Source organism: Vulpes vulpes, chromosome 5 (assembly GCF_048418805.1).
Source record: "Vulpes vulpes isolate BD-2025 chromosome 5, VulVul3, whole genome shotgun sequence".
NCBI classification, from domain to species: domain Eukaryota; kingdom Metazoa; phylum Chordata; class Mammalia; order Carnivora; family Canidae; genus Vulpes; species Vulpes vulpes.
This window is the reverse complement of record NC_132784.1, coordinates 11,977,501-11,998,981: the sequence shown is the minus strand read 5'-3', so window position 1 is coordinate 11,998,981 and position 21,481 is coordinate 11,977,501. Positions and strand designations below refer to the sequence as shown.

Below are 21,481 nucleotides of genomic sequence, written 5' to 3'. Positions count from 1 at the left end.
GCAGACATTCTCTAGCTGGACATATGTCACAGTAAACGCCCCTACAGGGGACTCAAGAGGTAGCAGGAGAGCACCCAGCCGCTCTGGATAAATCTGTGTCACTGGGATCTGGATGAATAATATCTCAGAGTCCTGAAATAAGTCAGAAACATTGTTGTAAAACTGGCGCCAGGAATATGTGGGAAATCAGAGTCGAGGCGAAGAGAGGAAACCAGAGAAGGATCACACCTGTCATGTTTGAGGAGTGCCATGTAAAATCAAAACCTGGCTGCCTCTTCCTGTCCTGTAAATATGTAGGGAATTTGTTGATCTTTCTGGCTTCAACTTTCTGATTTATAAAATAGAAATAATAACAACATATAACTCCCTGAGTGCTGGTGAAGAGGTAATGAGATGATGCTTGCAAGATGCCTAATCAGGTGCCAAACACACGAAAGGCCATCAATCAGGACATGGCAGCTATAGACGTATTTTATAAAAGGCTGGGGTCCAGAAATTAGGCACCTGTTGTGTGACCTTATTTGAATCCTTAATTTACCATTCATACAATTTAAGTCTGGGATTCCAGATTCGTCAATAAGGAACAGGCAAGGGGATCCCTGGGTGGCTCAGTGGTTTAGTTCCTGCCTTGGCCCAGGGCATGATCCTGGAGTCCTGGGATCGAGTCCCATATCGGGCTCCCTGCATGGAGCCTGCTTTTCCCTCTGCTTGTGTCTCTGCCTCTCTCTCTCTCTCATGAATAAATAAAATCTTAAAAAAAAAATAAGGAACAGGCAAGAAACACTGATGAGGCATGTAAAGGGCAGAGCTGGGTAAAAGGTGGAAGGAGAGGGAAATACCCTTCAGAATCTGAGATGTACAAAGAGCCTGGCCGTGGAGGAAAGGCTTCACTCCCTTCACTAAGGGTCAGATTTCCCTTGGGGAGACCGTTGACGAATGAAAAACAGCCAGTGGTTCCATTCCTTACATGACACAAAAGGATTGGCTAGGGACATGCACTACAGCCCTGGAGTCTCTTGTAAGCTTCTGGAGCTCTCATGCCAAGGCAAAGAAGCCAGGAAGCACTTGCAGAAGTGGTGGGTGGGAGGGAGGGAAGTTCATGGCAGTGTAGTTAAGAAACCTAAGAAGATAGCATCTGGAAGTGAGGGGTATTTTCAGTAGAAAGAGAAAGAGGAAAACAAATGAAAGCCATAGGTCAGCTCTGGCCATCAATCAAAATTCTTTATCATTCCTGCTACAAATATATTGACAGTCAACTGAGAAGTTCACACATAAAAAAGGGAAATAAACTAAACATCTGAACTAAGAGATTTGCTAATTTTCCCTTATCTTGATATCATTTCCTAATTAGCTGCAAATAGCATTTTATCTAGATGCCCACAGGGTAGTAGTTACAAGACTGGTTTGCATCCTGGCTCCATCATCACTAATGTGATCTTGGGCAACTTACATAACCTATCTGTGCTTGAGTTTCCTTACCTGTAAAAAAAAGAAAAAAATACTACTATTTCAGAAGATTCTTTTGAGGACTAGGTAAGGTATACATAAATGCTTACCACAATGTCTGGGCACCATGTATTTGTCATTATCATTTACCTCCTTAAATCCTATTAGGTCACATTACCAAGCAGAAGAGGAGAATTTTCTTTAAGAACTCCATTACAAATAAGAAGAAGAAAGAATGTGTCGCTAGAGGCCTGAAATGTTTAATGGGTATGGAGATGCCAGGCCTAGTTTCATTGATAAGATTGCTGACAAGTATGCTAGCCTTTTCTTCCTGGTGATAAAGATGAAAATTATTGTTTCTCATTCTCTACTCAGGGCTAACAGTGAGATTTACACAGGCAGATATTCAATTAAGCATTTAGAAAATCATACTTTTGTTTACTGTTTTGGAATAAGTCACACACAGACGTGGTATAAAATTCAAATAGTACAGGCTTTAAAGGGAAAAGGGAATTTCACTTCCTCTCCTGCTCTGGGCTCCCCAGTTCCCTGGATGAGAGGTAATGCTGTCTGATTGGTTCTCTAGCTTTTGAAAAATGAAGTATCATTTAAAATAAGGGTAAATCCAACAAATTGGTTATTATTTTTCATGGTAAATGCAGTTAGGAGGAATCTTCCATAGCTTACAAAGACTCTATATGGGTAAGTTAAAAAAAAGCCCCACAGAATTACATTTAAAATATGACACCAATTTGGTATAAAAATGTACATTAAAAAAGCGTCGAAGAAATATGTCCAAGCAGCAAAAGGAGCTGCTTCTGTGCTGTGAGGTTAAGGTTGATTCTCTTCCTCTGTATTTATCAACCTTTAAAAAAAGACAAAAAACTTTAAGAATGTCTCAAAGGAACAGCTATTTCATAACCAGAGGGAAAAATTACTCTGATATCCTATCTTGTCTTGTTATTATTTAATACTACCACAAAGCCTGAAAATGGTATCTGGCTTCAGAGTGTAACTGTCTTGAAAGTTTTCCACTCCTTCCACTTCCAAAAGGAAATTGTGAAAAAGATACAAATTACAGTTATAAAGTAACAAAGACTTTCTTGTTTTAAATGAGTGCTTTATGTCATCAAATGATTGTTAATCTTTTTAGAGTGACCACCTTTGAAGACCACACATTTATTCTTCAAGTAGAAAAAAAAAAAAAAGCAAAATACCACCACGCATTATTTTTGGAAGAAAGTGAAGTTACCCCCAAGCACTGTGGCTTCATTCCCAGCAGCTCAGGTAGGAAGGCTTGGGTGGGGTGGGATATGGGGCACTGATAAGTTTCTGCTGGACTCTGGCCCAGAAAGGTTTGAAAAGCTCTCCTCTGACCCTTGCACTGGTGGAGTGGGTGCATAAGTGCAGACCCCATGGTTAAGATACACAGTATGTGGTGACCAAGGTCCTCCTAATGTGTCCCACATAAAGCTCAGGAGCTGCTGTGCCTCTCCAAAGCCATCAAGGGGTGCTAACCTCAATTTACCACCTCTAGTTCATCATCTACTCTTTGAAGCTATTCAAAGTTTATACCTGCCAGTAGCACAAATGAGGAAAGACTTTGGATTTGGAAAATTTCTCCTGTAAATCTCAAACTAACAAAAACCCAGGGCCATGATTGTGGCATTTTCTACCTGTGAATGCTGGTGTTCAGATATGGGCACTGAGGTAGACAGGGTTTCTCTCACACAACCACCTGAGGTCAGCACTGGGCAATCCCAGGAGGGACTGGGCAAGGGTTTTGGAATTTGAACCACGGGGCTATTTGGAGGCTAGGAACCTATGTTCTTCCCTTACACAAGGACAGGGGAACTTACTGAAAGATCAACGACTGTCTTGATGGCCTTTTCTTTCCTCTTTATGAAGTCATCATCCTGCAAGACAAAACACAGGGATTAAACAAACCCTTTGTGAAGAGTGAAACTCAACTGGACTTCTCAGAAACCTGTCTTACAAATTGATTTCTCATCACAGCTCTGCCTGGAGAAGCCTCAATCTTCTAACAAATTGGAATATATTATGCATGGGAAGAAGCTAGGGCCAAACAGATCCCAAGGTGGTAAGAAAGAGGGGGACCCCAGAGTGTACTGGTGAAGACAAGTATTCTCGTTCAAATCCTTATGAGCTCTGATACCCAGGGAAAGCTACCTAGCCTCTAAGCCTCAGTTTCACTGTCTGTAAATGGGGACACCACCACCTACGTCAGGGAGCAGTTGTGAAAATTAAAAAGAAGGCATGTGATGCGCTGGGACTTAGTGTAGTTAAGTATTACTCAATAGGTATCAGTTGTTATTACTGTGTGTCGGGGGTGGTTACTATGAAACTGTTACTACAGGAATCCCCTAGGCAACAACCTAGGTGGTCTCTTGAAGAACTTTATATGTACTTTAATGAAATATACTCATATTCTTATAATTTAATAAAAGTTCTGAATCAAGTCCTAAAAGCGAGAGAAAAGGATGAAATTGCAGGGCTTGACACCCAGTACCCATTTAAAGAGGCAGTTCTTACAAACCAGGACGCCCACTGTCAATGCTGGCCAGGTAGGGGCAGAGATGTCATGCAGAAGAACTTGAGCTTACTATGCTCCTTCCTGGGGAGTCTCTACATGTACGCACGTGTTCTCAGTTGGACGAGAAAAGGAAGGAAGATACTGACCTCAGGGAGACTGTAGGTTTTCTGGAACTGGGATATGGAATAGGAGCGGATGTAGTCGCCCATCTCTTCCTTTGTTTCTATAGCTCGCTTCACCAGCCACTGGGAAAGAAAGTTAGGAAATGTGAGGACAGGGATGAAACACCACTGTGGTAAAGGCCAACTTGGAGATAGTACAATTTTTGAACCCCAATCAATATCCTTGAACCGACCAGGTGATGAGAAACTGTCCATGTGTACTGTCCTAGGTGAAGAGCAGCTAGCTGGGCATCTGAGAAGCTAAGATCCAATGGGATCGTGCTGCCTGCACCACAGACCAGGGAAAGGGAAGGACTTCAGAGAACATCTAGTTCAACCTCTTGTTTCATTGGCTGAAACAATCCCCAAACAAACAATCCCCAAACAAATATTCTGCTTGGAGAACAGGTTTCCTGAGTACCCAGCCCTGGGCTTCAAGTAAGCCAGGTACTCACAGCATTTGTTCTCTTAACCCACGCAACATTGTAAGTACTGGCCACGTCGTATAGAACCTGAAGCTCAAAGAGACTATATCATCTGTTCATTGTTCTATAGGTAGCAAGCGAAGGCTGAGTCACAACTCAGAGGCTCTTCCATACCAAAAGACATACAGATTTTATTAAATGTTTTCCAGCTTTACTGGGCCGATATGCAAAGTAGCTGTGCTTCATTGCTCTCTACTTATAATTCCTGTTAATTACAACACAGAGACACACTCCCAACCCCATAACCTGTGGAAGATCTAGGTACTTCCTAGAGAGTAAGATTGTAAGATACAAAAACACAGCCTTTGTTTCTCATCCCTGGCTTTTCATTCGCTCCTTGTTTTATAACTAAAGAGCATAATGGAGGGGGAGGCCATCTGTCGGAGTCGCCATCCTCTGTCCCGAGAGACCTACTACAACTCGGAAGCAGTCTGTGGATAGTAGTTGTATTTCCTCAGGAGCGCAACACACCTGGCAAGGTTTAGCTATGTAGGCAAGCAGACACATGGCATATGGCATTGTGCTCCTGCAGGGATGGACAGAATGCTTGCTCACAGAGGGCAGCCAGCTCAAGTAAGGACATGTTTGGGAAGTAGCTGCCCAAGATGGGGGGTGCTTACAAATAACTATGAGGAATATTCTTTTATTATCTTCCATTTATTTCTATCACTCTACTCCACCCCACCTCCAAACAATGACCTCAGGCACTAAAACTCAGAAGCAGGGGCAGAATATCAGACAATGCTCAGAGCTTCCGTAGCCGCTCTCCTGCACCCCCACCCAGCATCATGGCTCCGAACAATTAAGGAGGCAGACTCCTTGCTCAACTCAATTTCTTTCTACTTTCCTTTTGGATGGGGAGATCCAGTTTCTGGACCTTCAAAGTTGTTTCTCTTTCAAATGTTCCTCCATGAATTAGATCTACACTGAATTGTTACTTTGCCAGATCCTGGTGATTGTAATCAGATAAGGAAGATAAGGAGTCTCAGGATTTGGAGAATCAGTCACTATTTTGGAGTTCCTAGAGAGAAGGGCTGTGGAGAGAACTTCTTGGACGGCCAAACTCTGCCCTGGGTGCCTAGCACTCAAGAAAAATACCTTCCGTCACAGGATTCAAGTGTCTGGCATGGGAGAAAAAGATGTGACCTGGAACTACTGGGGCTGGAAGTTAGATCCATTTTTCTCTGGGTTAGCATTCAGAGTGTAACTACAGCTGTGCTAAACAGTGTGAATGAAGATGGTGAACCTCTAGAGTCACTCAAGACCACTAGCTTGACCACTGCTCTTTCACCGGTCTCCAGTGAAACAGGCAAAAAATGTCAAGCACATGGTTAGTTTTTTCATAATACTTTCAAGTATTCCATTTGAAGGACTGTCTATTATTTTGAGATTGAGAGTTAAAAGGTCTTTCTTTTAGGAAATGACAGAGAAAGCAAGATAGTTGTTACTTAAAAAATATTTTTTATTGAAGTATAATTGATGTACAATGTTATATTTGTTTCAGGTATACAACATAATGATTCAACAATTCTATACATTACTCAGTGCTCACCACGATAAATGCAGTCACCATCTGTCACCACACAGTGTTATCACAATAGTACTGACTATATTTCTCCTATGCTGTACTTTTCACTTTCACGTCTGTGACTTATTTATTTTATAGCTGGAAGCTAGTACCTCTTTATTATTCCTTTCACCTATTTTGCCCAAGCCTCCCCTACATCCCCTCTGCAACCACCAGTTTATTCACTGTACTTAAGTGTTTGTTGTGATAGTTGTTATTTTTAAAAGATGTTCTTGCCTGGCAAAATATAGGTGGCAACCATAGGTCAGCCTCCATTTTTGCTTTAAAATTTTATAGATCCATGAAATCAAGAAATCTGGTAACCTAGATTCTCACATCTATACCAGAAGCCGTCTGGCATTCCATGTACAACACAGAACAGACATTCAAAATGCCCAAACCAGTAACAGATCACTTCCCTTTCATCAGCTATCTGGACCACATTTTTTTGCTCTCAAAGTTCTACCATAGGGCCGAGTAAGGTCTAATAACTAGACCTTCAGGCTTTGGGGGAAAAGCCAATAACTTCACAATGTGGTAGTGGTGGAAGTTGCAGTAATAATCAGCATGGGGTCCTTATTTCCTGTTTTCACACAAGGGATCAGGAGATCCCCCCTCACCCCTTGCATTGGAGACAGAAAGTCTAATGGACCTAATGAATTAAATTCCGAGTTAAAGTCTTAGCTTCCGATTTACAAATTTCATGGGATTTGACTGAAAGTCCACCATAACAGTAACAAAACCAGAAAGGGCCACGGAACACTTAGAAAGTACTTACTAAAATGGGCTGGTGCTTAGCTAAGTGCTTTATACATATTAATGTACTTAATTCTCATCTTGTCAGGTAGGTGCTATTACTGTTTCTATTTAACAGATGAAAAGTTAAGTCATTTGAGTCATGAAACTAAGTTATGACCTTGTGGGTCACAAGGTTATGCAACTAAGTGGCAGAGCCAGGATCTGAACCCAGGAAGCCTCTTGAGTGTGTGCTCTCAACCCCTGTGCTACCTAATCTTAATGCAGGATTGGAAGACTTTTCAAGCACAAATTGCATGAGTGGCAGGGTGAGAAAAGTAGGTTTAGTGACAAGGAGTTTAGACTGGAATCTTGTCTGCACACCAGTTCTCTGCCCTTCAGCAAATGAATTACTCTCTTTGCATCTCACTTTCCTCATACGTAAGGACTGGGATTAAAATCAATGCTTCAAAGAAATCTATTAGGATCATTTGCAAAGTGCTGTTGATACAGCAGGCTCTTTGCTCCTCCTCTTTTCAAAGTGCCCAGAAGAAGCTGAGACAGCAGACCACAAGGTTGTAGGAGGCGGTACAGCATGAGCCACTTAATCACAGAGCCTTGGAAAACAGCCAGGGTGGAAATGACCTCACATCAGACATCTAGTCATCAAATAAAGACTAACTGCCTACACAGTGCCAGATAGTTCCACAAGGTGCTGGAGACACTACAGTGAGCAAGGCAACTATGGTGCCTGCCACCAAGAAGCTTGAGAAGGTCTGACAGGTAGGACAGAAGTGACCAGACAGATACACATGGTTACAAACTGCAGCAAGGAAGATCCCTACAAAGGAAAGGAATGTGGCCAGTATGAGTATATATAGCAAAGGAACCTGTTCTAGATTGGGGGCAGGCGGGGGGGGGGGGGGTTAATGGAAGCTTTCTTGAAGAGATTTGGTAGAATTGAGATCTGAAAGATGAATATGGATTAAGTAGGTAAGGAGAGAAAGGGAAGAGCTTTCTAGCCTGAAGGAAAGGCCTCATGACAGAAGGAAGCATAATATGTACGAAAAAAAAACTGAGGGAAAGTCAGAGGGGCTAGAACAGAAAGAACAAGGAATAAAGTTAGGCTGGATAGCTGGGATAGGTCCCTATGGGGGGGCTATAGGGTTCTATCTTTACCAAAAGGGGAATGAAAACCAATTAATGGGAACATTCAAAGACCACAATAGGTGACGGTGAAAGTGACAGTGAAACTAGGGCAGAAGAGATGGAGTACTGGCAACCTTCTGAGGATGACATCAGGAAGCACCATCATGTCCTGCTCCACCAATTCCATACCACACCCATCAGATCCAGGATCTAGGCCAGATGGCCTGAGAGCCAGACCATGCAGGAATTCTGATGTGCAGAGGACAAGAAATCACATAAAGGCTCTCACCTGAACAACAGGAAATATATGAATAAAATCCATGCCCTGGATCTGGTGGGGCTCCAGCTGGTGTGGACACTTCATCCTTGGCAGGACTGAGACGATCTTTTCTGATAGCGCTCTGTTCGGAAAAAACAACAAGCAAAGAGTGAGAACACACTAAGTGGCCCTTAAAACATCTCTCAAGTCTGGGCAGCATTCCAGAAGAATCTGGGGCTTTTCAACACCAGACCATGACCAAGCTTCTCTTGGCTGGCTGCAAAATGAGAAATATAAGCACTATTTAGATGTGCGTGTATGCGTGCATCTAAGGCCACACTGCGGCTTTCATAGTTTATTCTAGAATTTTGTTCTCCCTACCTTTTTTTTTTAATTTTTATATTTATTTATGATAGTCACAGAGAGAGAGAGAGAGAGAGAGAGAGAGAGAGAGAGAGAGGCAGAGACACAGGCAGAGGGAGAAGCAGGCTCCATGCACCGGGAGCCCAATGTGGGATTCGATCCTGGGTCTCCAGGATCACGCCCTGGGCCAAAGGCAGGCGCCAAACCACTGCACCACCCAGGGATCCCTCCCTACCTTTTTTATATTAAAACATACTGTTTATTTATGAAATTATAGTGATATTTGAGGTAGCAATTATTATTTAATATCCTCACATGGTAAAATAAAAAGTTATCAGTGCCTCATTGTCTTTTATATTTCATTTTACTGACCTACATTTTCAAAAAAACCTGGGAACCACTAGGTCACACATTAAAAAAACTTGTTCTAAATAGCATTCAGGCCACAAATAATTACCAGGGCCTGTGCTGGGTGCCCAGAATATTAAGACAAAACACAAGGCCTTATGCTTAAAAAAAAAAAAAAAAAAAAAATTGGAGTTCTCCACTCTGGTATAAAAGTATTTTTAAAATAAAAAATAGCCTTTCATTTTTTTTGATACTTTGAAATTAATCTTAGATTTGAGGAAACCATGTCCTTGTTCTTTTTTTTCCAGAGAGCAGAATTTTTCTGTTTCTCATGAGGGGTTATCTGATCTCTCCCTGATACCTTGCTTTAGTCCTATGAAACATCTGGGAGTAGAGGGGGGAAGAACAGGGCTCCCTGAGACCCCAGAGCATTCTTCTTGCTCATTCTTCTTGCATCCTCCCCCTGCTCCCTGGACCTGGGTGGGACAGCTTTATGGCAGGAGTGATAGAGTGATCTGTGTGCAAGTCCACCACCACAGATTTAAGCTTCCTTCTCTACTCAGCTGATATTTGATCTCCAAGTGTCTGGTTCCTGTTTCTTACATCTTAATTGGATCAGATTCAAGAGGAAACAGCAGAAGTTATTTAGTGAGTCTGCCTTGAGAAACAGTCACAAGGCATGGCCTTGTGGGGCCATATGGAGAAATGGGAGGTTCTGGCTCAGCTTACATGGATAGTTTAGGTTATAGTCCCATCTAAAACCCTTTAAAAATTTTTTTAGCCAGTTACAGCCATGACTATGGTCTTGTCTACAAGTGAGCACTATTTCCTAATAGAGGAAAGCCCCAGTGAACAAGGTCCCCAGGTCTTACTAGACGCTTCAAATACAGCAAGTCTGGGTCTACCTAAAGTGTTCCTTGTTCAAAGAAATCTTGTACGCTTTAGTCTCTCTGTAGCTCCATAATCCTTCCCAAGAGACAGACACCCTTAAGACCAACATATAACAAAGGCCTGGGTGAGAGCAATTGTTTTACCTATGCTTCCCTTAGTAAGTTCCATCCCCTTGTCTTAGCAGGAACTAAATAAACTCTAGGGAGAAGAGCTAGGCAGCTCCCCAGGGAATGGTCCCTGGAGAACACACTACAAACCTACGTTTATTACTAGACAGTAGCTTTACATGGTGTCACCAAGGTTACAACTGCTAAGAGAAATAGCCACATCCCCAGTCCCATGGATTATAATATCAATGTCAAGCCCAATATGTTAAGGGTAAAAAATATGGACATGGGAAGACGGATAGTCTACAGCATACACTCACAAAAGGAGGGAGCATTCACCTCCCAGGAGGGAAGCCTACAGGAGAACATTTTCATCCCCAACAGAGGGAGTACATATGTGAATTATCCAAAAGGTCTGAGACACGGAAGGAAACTGTTCTGTGGCTCTCAGCCACTACAACTGTCGCTCCTTTCTGAGAAGTCTGTCTTTAGGACACATGTGTCTTTTTTGCGAGGAGATGTGTGGCTGCCCCAGTGGGGAAGCCTATGGCTGTCCAGCTGCTGCTGCACTCAAATAGGATAGTTTGGTAGGCAAGTATTAACGAACTCAATTGGTAGCATATCTAAGGCTCTCTCTAGAACATACTTTATTTTTTATTTTAATCTCTATCAGACTCCCATGCTTTAATTTCTTTGAAAATCGTGAGGGTAAGGGACTGGTGCCTCATTGGCCTTGCTCCCTAAACTCCAAGCATAGCAAATGAAGATGACCCTAAGTTGGCATCCTTGCTCAGGGTAGGTATTAACTATTAATATAATTGGGGCATTTCTGCTCAGTTATATTTTGTTTCAGTGAGAGGAAAGCTCCCCCTAGTGGCTGCAGATCTGAGTCTGCATAGGGTTACTGGTTGCACAGAACCATTCAGTAGCTTAAAAGTAAGAGGCTGGGACCTCCAACACTATCTAGCCCAACCCTCTCTACCTTCAGACCAACTTGTCTCTGGCCACTGCTTAGAGACTGACTATTTTCCAAGTTCATAAAGGCCCCGAGGGAAGGATTCCCGGGGTCATCTTAGGGTTTAATAAGCCTCTTAAACCCGCTTCCCATGAATCACTGCCAAGACTGAGGTCTTGTTCGGCAGCATATGGAAGCAGCTGGAGGAAAAACGTTGCTGGGCCAAGGGAGGGACGTGGGGGAGACACAGGCAGGCTGAGGGTAGGGGGCAAAAGTTAGGATTTCTTGTAGAAGCCTACCAGACCCTATCTGTTTCTCCCCGGAGCTCAGGGTAGATTTTCTGACTTTTTGAAAATCTGGGAAAGTGACAAATGCAGAGGTTCCTCAGTCAGCTTCCTAACCTAAGATTTTAACAGTGCCCACTTGTCACTACAGGTGATTGGTTTGATTCCTTCAGTTTTTAGCTTTGCACAGTGGCAGTATTGTAGCCAATGAGGTTTATCTGAGGCACGATTATTGCTAATTGATTCCTTTAGTTTTTAAGACTGTTCAGTACACTGCTTCCTCCCCTACTGCAAACAGTTTGAAAGAAAGTGAATTAAACTAAATTCCAGCTCCATCATCAGCTCTGGGGCTTTTGGCAAGTCACCTGATCCCTCTGGTCCAATACTCTCATCATACAATGAGGAATAATGCCTGTCCTACTTACTAAAACTTGTTGTGAAGGTAAAATAGTAAAATGCATGCACAGGTGCTCTGTACGTAGGTGCCTACTTGTGTGTTGCTGAACTCAATTATAAGTCTAAAATCTCATGATCTCTGAGCACAGACTCTGTACTAATGAGGCTTTAGGACAGGCTGGAAGGGTAGAAGGAGGATGTAGGTAGAAGCTCATGAAACTCTCAAAAAAAAAAAAAAATCAAAAGAACAAAAGGGCCTCAATTGGGCAAGCATAGAAAATAGCCTAAAAGATAATCAGGCCCTCAAAAGGCAAGTGCACTCCTCAGACAATGCTACCTGGCCCCCCAACACATCAGCTAGGACATACTGAGGCACTGCAAATATAAGGCAGTATTAGTCTAACTTGCACCTATAGAGAAACTCTGTGGAGAGGAACCTCAAACACAGAATATACTACAAAACCAAACAGAAAAGATTTTTGAATAATTCAGTATATTTTGGCTATTGCTTTTCTCTTACAGATGTTGAGACCCAAATGCCTGATGCACTGCTCGGAGTCTGGAGGACCATCAGTTATGCAAACCCCTGTACCAAGCTTTGCACACAGTTACAGTTCATGGCTCTGCACTTAAAAGCACATCAAGTACTTACCAGAGAACATAATACTATATATTCTCAACTCTTTATCCAAATCCTTTGGGGCCACATGTGTTTCAGAATTCAGAACTTTTTTAGATGTTTGCATTTTCCTCTACCTAAGAGGCATATATTATTATACATTATGTAGAGCCCAAGTGAAGTCTATACTTGAAGAAATTATTATTTCTGCAGCAAAACTTGTGAATATTCAGGAATCCATCAAAACCCTAGAGGAGAACACAGGCAGCAACTTCTTTGACCTTGGCCACAGCAACTTCTTGTTAGACACGTCTCCAAAGGTAAGGGAAACAAAGGCAAAAGTGAACTACTGGGACTTGATTAAGGAGCCTCGATGTCCATCGATAACATGAATGGATAAAGATGATGTGGTATATATATATATACAATGGAATATTACTCAGCCATTAGAAACAACGAATACCCACCATTTGCTTCGATGTGGATGGAATTGGAGGGTATTATGCTGAGTGAAGTAAGTAAATTGGAGAAGGACAATCATTATATGGCTTCACTGATACAGGAAGTATAAGAAATAGTGAAAGGGATTATAGAGGAAAGGAGGGAAAATGAGTGGGAAAAAGTAGAGATGGTGACAAAACATGAGACTCCTAACTCTGGGAAACAAACAAGGTGTAGTGGAAGGGGAGGCAGGCCGGGGGATGGGATGACTGGGTGATGGGCACTGAGGCCCAGGCACGTGACAGGATGAGCACTGGGTGTTATACTATATGTTGGCAAATTGAACTTCAATTAAAAATAAATAAAATAAAATAAAATAAAATAAAATAAAATAAAATAATAAAATAAAATAAAAGCTTCTGCATAGCAAAGGAAACATCTGACAAAATCAAAACCTACAGAGTGTGCAAATGACACATCAGATAAAAGCACATCCAAAAATCTATAAAGAACTTATGACACTCAACACCCAAAGAACAAATAAACCAATCAAGAAATGGGCAGATGACATGAACAGACATTTCTCCAGAGGAGACATACAAATGGCCAACAGACACATGAAAAAATGTTCCATATCACTCGGCATTAGGAAATACACATCAAAACTACAGTAAGATACCACCTCACACCAGTCAGAATGGCTAAAATTAACAAGTCAGGAAATGACAGATGTTGGTGAGGACACAGAGAAAGGGGAATCCTCTTCACTATTGGTGGGAATGCAAGCTGGTAAAGCCACTCTGGAAGACAATATGGAAGCTCCTCAAACAGTTGAAAATAGAGCTACCCTATGACCCAGCAATTGCACTACTAAGTATTTACCCCAAAGATACTAATGTAATGATCCAAAGGAGCACCTGCTCCCCAACATTTAGAGCAGCAATGTCTACAATAGCCAAACTATGGAAAGAGCCCAGATGTCCATCGACAGATGAATAAAGATGTATATACACACACACACAATGGACTACTACTCAGCCATCAAAAAAAATAAAATCTTGCCATTTGTAATGACATGGATGGAACTGCAGGGTATTATGCTAAGTGAAGTAAGTCAGAGAAAGACAATTATCATATGATCTCCCTCATATGTGGAATTTAAGAAACAAAACAGAGGATCACTGGGGAAGAGAGGAAAAAAATAAAATGAACAGAGAGGGAGGCAAACCATAAGAGACTTAAACATAGGAAACAAACTGAGGGTCACTGGAGGGGAGGAGGGTCAAGGGATGGGGTAACTGGATGATGGGCATTAAGGAGGGCATGTAATGTAATGAGCACTGGGTATTATGTAAGTCTGATGAATCACTGACCTCCACCTCTGAAACCAATAATGTATTTTATGTTAACTAATTGAATTTAAATAAAATTTTTAAAACTTAATGAATATTCACCCAAGTGGGATCACTATAAATAGCTTTAAGTTCAGGTCATGTTTTGTTTCCAAATGAGTTTTGTATCCACACTTTGAAAGAAAAAGCCTGTTTTCATTATTTTTTGGATTTGATATTAAGAATCTGTATAAAAAACACTGCTCCAGTATCTATTAAGAGTACTGTCACTGATAGGGAAGTATCATAACACCCAAGGTGAAAAAGGGGTTAAGAATTACCATAAAAAACTTCAAGGGAATTTAGGAAGAAGGGATACATAGAACCTAAGAAATGGTAAAACTGGTGCAGAATGAATGCAATTGAAAGAAATCCCAGCATAGCAAGAGTGCCACAGGTGTAGAAAGTAATCACTTAAACTGAAAAAGAGGCTTCAATCAAGAGTGTCCTCGAGAAGATAGTAAATTTATGTTAATAGACTAAGAATCTGGCTGATCTGAGCTACAGGTAAAGCTATGTGCTTCCTTGTCAAGATGTAAAAAAGGCAATCAGAAACTCAAGGAAAATAAGCTATAAAAATATGATGCAAATTACAGTGTGCCTGATTTTTAGTGACTTTTCATAGAGACCACCTCCACTTGCTCAGCCCAAGCACCTCAGAACTTGGGTTCTGACTCCTCTCTTATTCACACTCAAATCCAATTTGTCATGACATCCTGTTGTTTCTACCTTTAAAACAGATCCAGAATCCCTCTATTGCTAGCCCACTGTCCTGGCCACCATCTTCTTCTGTAAGCATGGCGACAGTATGCTAAAGGATCTCCCTGCTGCCAATTTCACCCCCTTAGTCAGTAATCAGAGGGTTCCTTCTAAAATCGATTATGAACAGATTATGTTCCTCTTCTCTAAATCCTTCAAGAATTTCCCATCTCACATGGAGTAAACTCTATTCTGACCTACTAAGCTCAACCTGATCTGGCCTCCATAAAACCTGCACCTCTCCCATTGCTCTCCCCACCTCACTGCACTCCAGGTAAACTTCTGTTTGGAACCTCCACACTCATGATCTCCTTTTCTCCCAGGTCTTGGCTCCCATATCACCTTCTCAATGAGGCCACACTGACCTAAAGTTAGACAACTGCCTCCAAACCTTCATATACCTTCCCAGCTACAATTTCTTTTCATAGCACATACTACTTCTATGTATAACTCAATTATTTATTAAATTATTTATGGTCTGTCTCCCCCCAAAAACCCTAAGCTCTGTGAGGGTAGGACATTTTTAGTAACATATCCAAAGTACCCAGAACAATGCCTGACCCATAGTAGGGACTCAATAAAATATTTGGTGAGTCAATGAATAAATGAAGATTCCTTTTGACTCTAATAATATTTTGAATATTCTCCATTAAAGAGCACTATCATGGTCCAGAAGATTACATTTCTTTTTCTCTGGCACCATCACAATTCTGTTCTTACTGTAATCACTTTATAGATTTACTTTTAGAACCTATCTGTAGATAAAGCATGAACAATTTAATTGTGATTACAGAACAGATTATAAATACTATGCCCTGAACATTGTAAGAGTAATGATATGATGGTAGATGTAGGCTGAAAAGAAGGAAAAATGGATAGTAAAACGTTTACCCTACATAGCTAGGAACCAGGAGAAACCATCTGATGTAAATGAGTCAAAAAAGTGATCATAGAAAAAAAAAACAGATAAAAATAACAAAACTGGAAGATGGAAGACAAAAGGGATATAGTGAGTAGTGTAGGTAAGCTAAATTCCTCCTATCAGACTTGAATGAAACGTACATGGTTAAAGATGTAGAAGTGAGCTCTCTGAAAAATCTAAAACCTAAACGCAAAGATGATTCTTTCTGGGGAATAAAACCAGGGTACAGAATGGGAACAGGAGGAGAGACATTAGCTGTGTATTGGAACCCTTTGGCAGTACTGATTTATTTTTTTTATTTATTTCATGGATGTAGCACCTACACAATAGAAACAAAAAACCCCAAACACACAAGGATAAAAATCTACCTCTGGATTTAGCCCAACTAGCAGAGAGCAGAACCATATGCCCAGACTCTGTCCCACTGATTCTCAGTGAAGGACTTTTCACTACAGGTCACTGGGTACGATGCCACAGTCCCAGAATGACAGATGCTACAGATGTAGAGCTCTGCTAGTCATGGCTAGGCACTGATGAGCAGCAGCGTCACAGAGAACAATACATCCTCTTTAATGAGGAGCCGAGAGATACACTTTGGTCTTATTATTAAGAATTTCGGTGATTCTGTGGGCCCGATTTTTCTTCTGTATGGAAACTGTGAATTGGGTAATTTATCATGTTTTTCTCTTTTTGTTGGCTGCCAGAAAGCTTAGAGCCAAATCTGTGGCCCACCCTCAGGAAAACAAGGCATGTTGTGGCCCATGACGAATATTGTAGCCTTTTCCCCAACTCCATTTGTTTTCCGTCTGCTTTGCTTCCCCTTTTCTCTATCACCGCTTCTTATGCATATTTGCAAACCACCTTTAATCCATTTGGAAGAGTTTTTTCCTGGGGGAGGATAAAGCCTCAGAAAAATGATTAAATAAGTCACAGATGCACACAAATCTGAAATCACAAATCCCTGACAGATAAGGGAACTGAGGCTTGTCCAAGGTCATACAGCGCCCAATGGCAGGGGTGGGCAGAACCAGGGATCCTTAGTGGTCTGATGAAATCACCAAGCTATGGTGAGCTATGGAAGACTGGGCAGGATACACTCAGGTGAAACCTCTAGCAAGGAGTCCACGCTGCTTTCTCTCAATGGCAGGCAAAGTGAGGCTCTGCCTTACACAGAGGCAGTGGGGAGGGAAAGATTCTCTCCTCACCCTATTCAACTTCCATCCAATACGTTCCTTCCAGCTGCCTTTGGACAGAGAGAAACTAAGCAGCTACTGGAAACTATTAGAGTATTAGAAAAACTATTTGAGTTACTGAACATCACTAATCATCAGGAAAATGCAAATCAAAACCACAATGTGATAATACCTCACACTTGTTGGAACGGCTAAACTCAAAGAGACTAAAGATAACTGACATCAGCAAGGCTATGGAGGAAAAGGAATCTTTGTCCACTGCTGGTGAAATTATAAATTGTTACAGCCCCTATGGAAAACAGTATGGACATTCTTCAAAAAAAATAAAAAAATTTAAAAAATCATAGAACTGTCATATGATCCAACAATTTCACTTGTGAGCATTTACTAGAAGGAAATGATGTCAGTATATCCAAGAAATATCTGCACCCCCACGTTCACTGCAGAATTATTCACAATAGCCAATCACTGAAACAACCTAAGTGTCCATGCATGGATGAATGAACACACACACACTGGAATATTATTCAGCCATAAAAGAAAAAAGGACATCTTGCCATTTGCAACATGAATGGACTCTGAGGGCATTATACTAAGTGAAATAAATCAGAGAAAAAACAAATACTGTACAATTTCATGTGTATATGGAGTCCAGCATAACTGAATTCATAGAAACAGAGAACACATTAGTGGCTGCTGGAGGCGAAAGGGTGGGGGCTGAGGGAAATGGGTAAAGGGAGACAATAAGTACAAAACGTACTTGCAGTTATAAGATAGGTAAGTGGGGATGTGATCTACAGCATGGTGACTAGAATTAACAACACCATATCGTATACTTGAAAGCTGCCAAGACAGTAGGTGTTAAAAGTCCATACCATAAGAAAAAACATTTACAACTATGTGAGGTGATGGATGTTAACTAAATTTACTGTGGTGATCATTTTGCAATATATATATATCAAAACATTATGTAGTACACCTTAAATTAATACAATATTATAGGATGATAATCTCAATGAAACTAGGGAAAAGAGAGAGAGAGAGAGAAAGTGTTAAAAAAAATAGTCTGAGCATTAAATGACTCATGCTAACTATGTGACCATGGCTTCTGTCAACCTCAATTTCATAATACATAAAAGTGTGATAATACCTGTTGCAATGAAAATTAAAATAAAACATGCAAAGTGTTTGGCACAACTTTTGGCATATAGTAGACACTCAAAAGTTAGCTCCCTTCACCCCCTTTGGGCTCTTCTATGGCCAAACCCTGACAACTTACATTTTTTGTCCTATTGTAGAGTTTTCCTGAAAGAGCAAATCAACGTCTATGTCAAAGCTGCAAGTGGTAATGCACCAAGTCATTCCTCCTACTACCTGCAAGACACAAAGAAAGTATCTGTTTTCTCTTTCTAGCTTGGGGATAGGGGAAGAAATGGAAGGTAGGAAAAAAAAAACAAGTAGTTTTTACAGAATCAATAACTACACAAAAATACATATCTTTTGAGAGAGTATATGTGTTCTTCTGACTCCATCAACTACAATTCATCTAAAATAGCACCAATGAATAAAACTCTCCACAGTGACGTTAATGTATCTGTACCATCCAATACAGTGGCTGCTAGCCACATACGGCTACTGAGCACCTGAAATGTGGCTAGTGTGACCAAGAAGCTGACTTACACTATGACATGGGCACACCATTCACAGATCCTCTTTATACTGAGAGGGATGGACATTAATTCTCAGCCAGGAGAAGTCTTAATCCAGTTTCAGGGATGTGCCAGACTCTAGAGGAATTGTATGTTTTACAGATCACAGACAGGTCAGTAGCAAGGCTGACATTTGTGGCCCATTACTGAATTTCCATACATTTTATTTTTTTCACGTATCTAAAGGAGAGGAGAATCCCTGCTCTACTTTTCTCATAGGATTTCTCAGAGATGCAAATGAGACTGAGGCTAAAACATCACTTCGAAACAAAATCCTTTTCAGGCACAGCTTGATGTTAGAAAAAACAATAGGGACTCTTATCCTTGGCTGTGTTTTAGACACACATGAGATGCCTATAAAATACAGATTCCAGGCCCCAGCCCAGTTCTAACCAAAATATCAAAGGGCAAGGCCTCAACATCTGTATTTACAACAATCCACAGTGATTGTTATGCAAGGCCAGGCTGTGGCCCACTGAAGCACTCAACACTTTCTTCCACCAGGAAAGCTTTCCTGCTGTCTGATCTGGAAGCTTCATCTCTGCTGCACTTACTGCATTGTGACACTTATTCTACATATGTTGCTTTACCTGTCTCCCTTCCCTATGCTATAGAAGCTGGGCTCCCTGAGTCTTATCTCTGTGCCCTCAACACTTATTACTATGCCTTGTGCTTAATTCTTGAAGGTTCTGCTGAATTAACAGATTTCATCCCACAGTGACTTCTCTCTCCTCTAAAATCAGAATATACCATCATTAGAATATCTGGAAATTGTGAGCATACTGACTTGGGACAGCTCCTTATTAACTTGGATTATTTTATCTTACATAAGCTTTATCTTTCCACCCAAACTGTAAGTTCCTTAAAAGGAAGAACTATTTCTAATGCTTCTTTGCACTTCCCAAAGATCTGTACACAGAAAAGAAATTCACAGCATATCTGCTGATAGATTTTTATTTTAATAGGAAATTGGAACACTTCTAATAACAAACGTGAATCAGAAAGAAATATGGACACTGGATAAAGTAAAAACACAATCTCTTCCTCTTTTCTCCACCCTGGTAAACCATGTCACTCCAACAAAACACAGCCTAATGGCTAGTAAGGTTTCCTCTTACCTTGTCAAAAGGTGATAAACCTTTAATTCTTGCCCTGAAATACCCAGCTGCCACCAAAAGCTCCAGAATTTCAGTTAGCTTGACATTTTGTTCTTCATCTTCTCTTGTTTCTACCTAAAACAAAAGGTAAAAGTTAGGCTGGTAAAAGCTACCTTGAGTACAGGACCACTGGGTGCATCCTCTGATGCCACAATTTAATAGCTAAGGAGCAGGTGACATTGGCTATATCACTGTGTTCATGCAGGAGCATGGAGACACGGTGCTGCCAGAATCACAAAGAATAGCATTCCTCAGGCCTCCATGAGCTGTGTTAATTGTCACAGGTGGCAGGAGAAGACACACACAGGTAGTACAGATTACTTATCCGGTGCTGAAGGAATCCAGGGACAGGAAAATTACAGCACATCACCTCCCTGTTCTCAAACACGCCGTTTCCTCGACAGGTTCCTGACTACATTATAAACTCCTTACAGACAAAAACAAAGTGTTGGGGTTTTTTTTTTTTTTTTTAAACTGTATATACAATCGGTCCCAGAAGCTACTGACAAACAATGCAAGAACAAAGAAGGGAGTTCAAGTTTGTATCTTTCTCTGCACTTCTCTTTTTGATCTCTAAAGCAAATATAAGGAGGGTTTTCAACCTAGATACATTGAAAGGTGATTACTGCCACATAATGAGATTGCCTTAAAAATAATAAATTCATCTCATGTATTTAAATAGGAACCTGACTTTAAAATTTTAAGTTCAAGCTTACCTTCACTCCCAGATGTTGATATACAACTTAAAACCACTGAAATATTCTAATACTTTTGCCTCCATCTACTTTCAGGAACTGTACCCTCCCTCTCTTCTGTTACTACAGAACATTAAAAAACCACTTCTCTACCTAAAACACGACCAACATATGGCTGGCTCAAATTCTTGTACCTACCTCTGACTATTCCCTCACCCAAAATGCCTGTGAAATCTTCCTTCACTATGTGTGTCACATTTATCCTCCCCTCCCTTTTATTTACACTTCATGCCAGGACTATTGCAATTGCCTCTCAATCTTTCTTCTCTTAATCTGTTTTCCTCAGTCCTTCCTAAATCACAGCTTTCGCATCATCCCTCTTTTGCTCATCCCCTAGTCCTTATCATTAATGCATGATACACTGTCTGTAAGATAAACTCCGAAGTTGTTGCTTTGGCATTCAGATCTTTGGCTGCAAACTATCATTTCAGCTTCACCCTTTACCTCCCCTCAAAACAATCCAGTCATGGCTATGGCCCACCTCAAGCATGGCTCATTCCCATTTCTTCACTGTTCACAACCCTTCCCTTCTCCTGATATTCTCTACTCACCCAGAAACAATTTTCAAATTCTAGCTCCTATTTGATGCCAACCCTGACAAACGGTCACTCCTCTGCATTTCCATTTTATTTATAGTTCTTGCCATACATACAATTAAGTATCAACCTCTTCTGAGTAAAATGTCTGGGTAAAATATATATGCCTGTCTTTTGAAATGGGCTATTAGCTAGATCAGGAGAGGATCCATATATTATTCAGTCATGTTTACACCTCTTCAGAAGTAGCAGTAAGGCTCAAAGGACAATTAAATATGGAATGACATATTCAATCATTA

The 21,481-nt window shown here is 41.0% G+C and overlaps 1 protein-coding gene and 1 pseudogene across 7 annotated transcripts in view; one reads left to right on the top strand and one right to left on the bottom strand.

Moving 5' to 3' along the window:
- The window catches only part of CCDC93 (CCC complex scaffolding subunit CCDC93), a 95,175-nt gene that overhangs the window by 71,063 nt on the left and 2,631 nt on the right, over positions 1–21,481 (bottom strand). For all 7 annotated transcript variants that reach the window (XM_072757574.1, XM_072757575.1, XM_072757576.1 and 4 more), the window contains exons 2-6: positions 19,853–19,966; positions 18,305–18,399; positions 8,387–8,498; positions 4,147–4,245; positions 3,306–3,362 (exon numbers count right to left, since the gene is read on the bottom strand). In XM_072757574.1, coding sequence (XP_072613675.1) covers positions 3,306–3,362; positions 4,147–4,245; positions 8,387–8,498; positions 18,305–18,399; positions 19,853–19,966 — 477 coding nt within the window. The remainder of the gene's footprint in view (positions 1–3,305; positions 3,363–4,146; positions 4,246–8,386; positions 8,499–18,304; positions 18,400–19,852; positions 19,967–21,481) is intronic.
- LOC112934353 (U4 spliceosomal RNA) lies at positions 11,483–11,548 on the top strand (annotated as a pseudogene).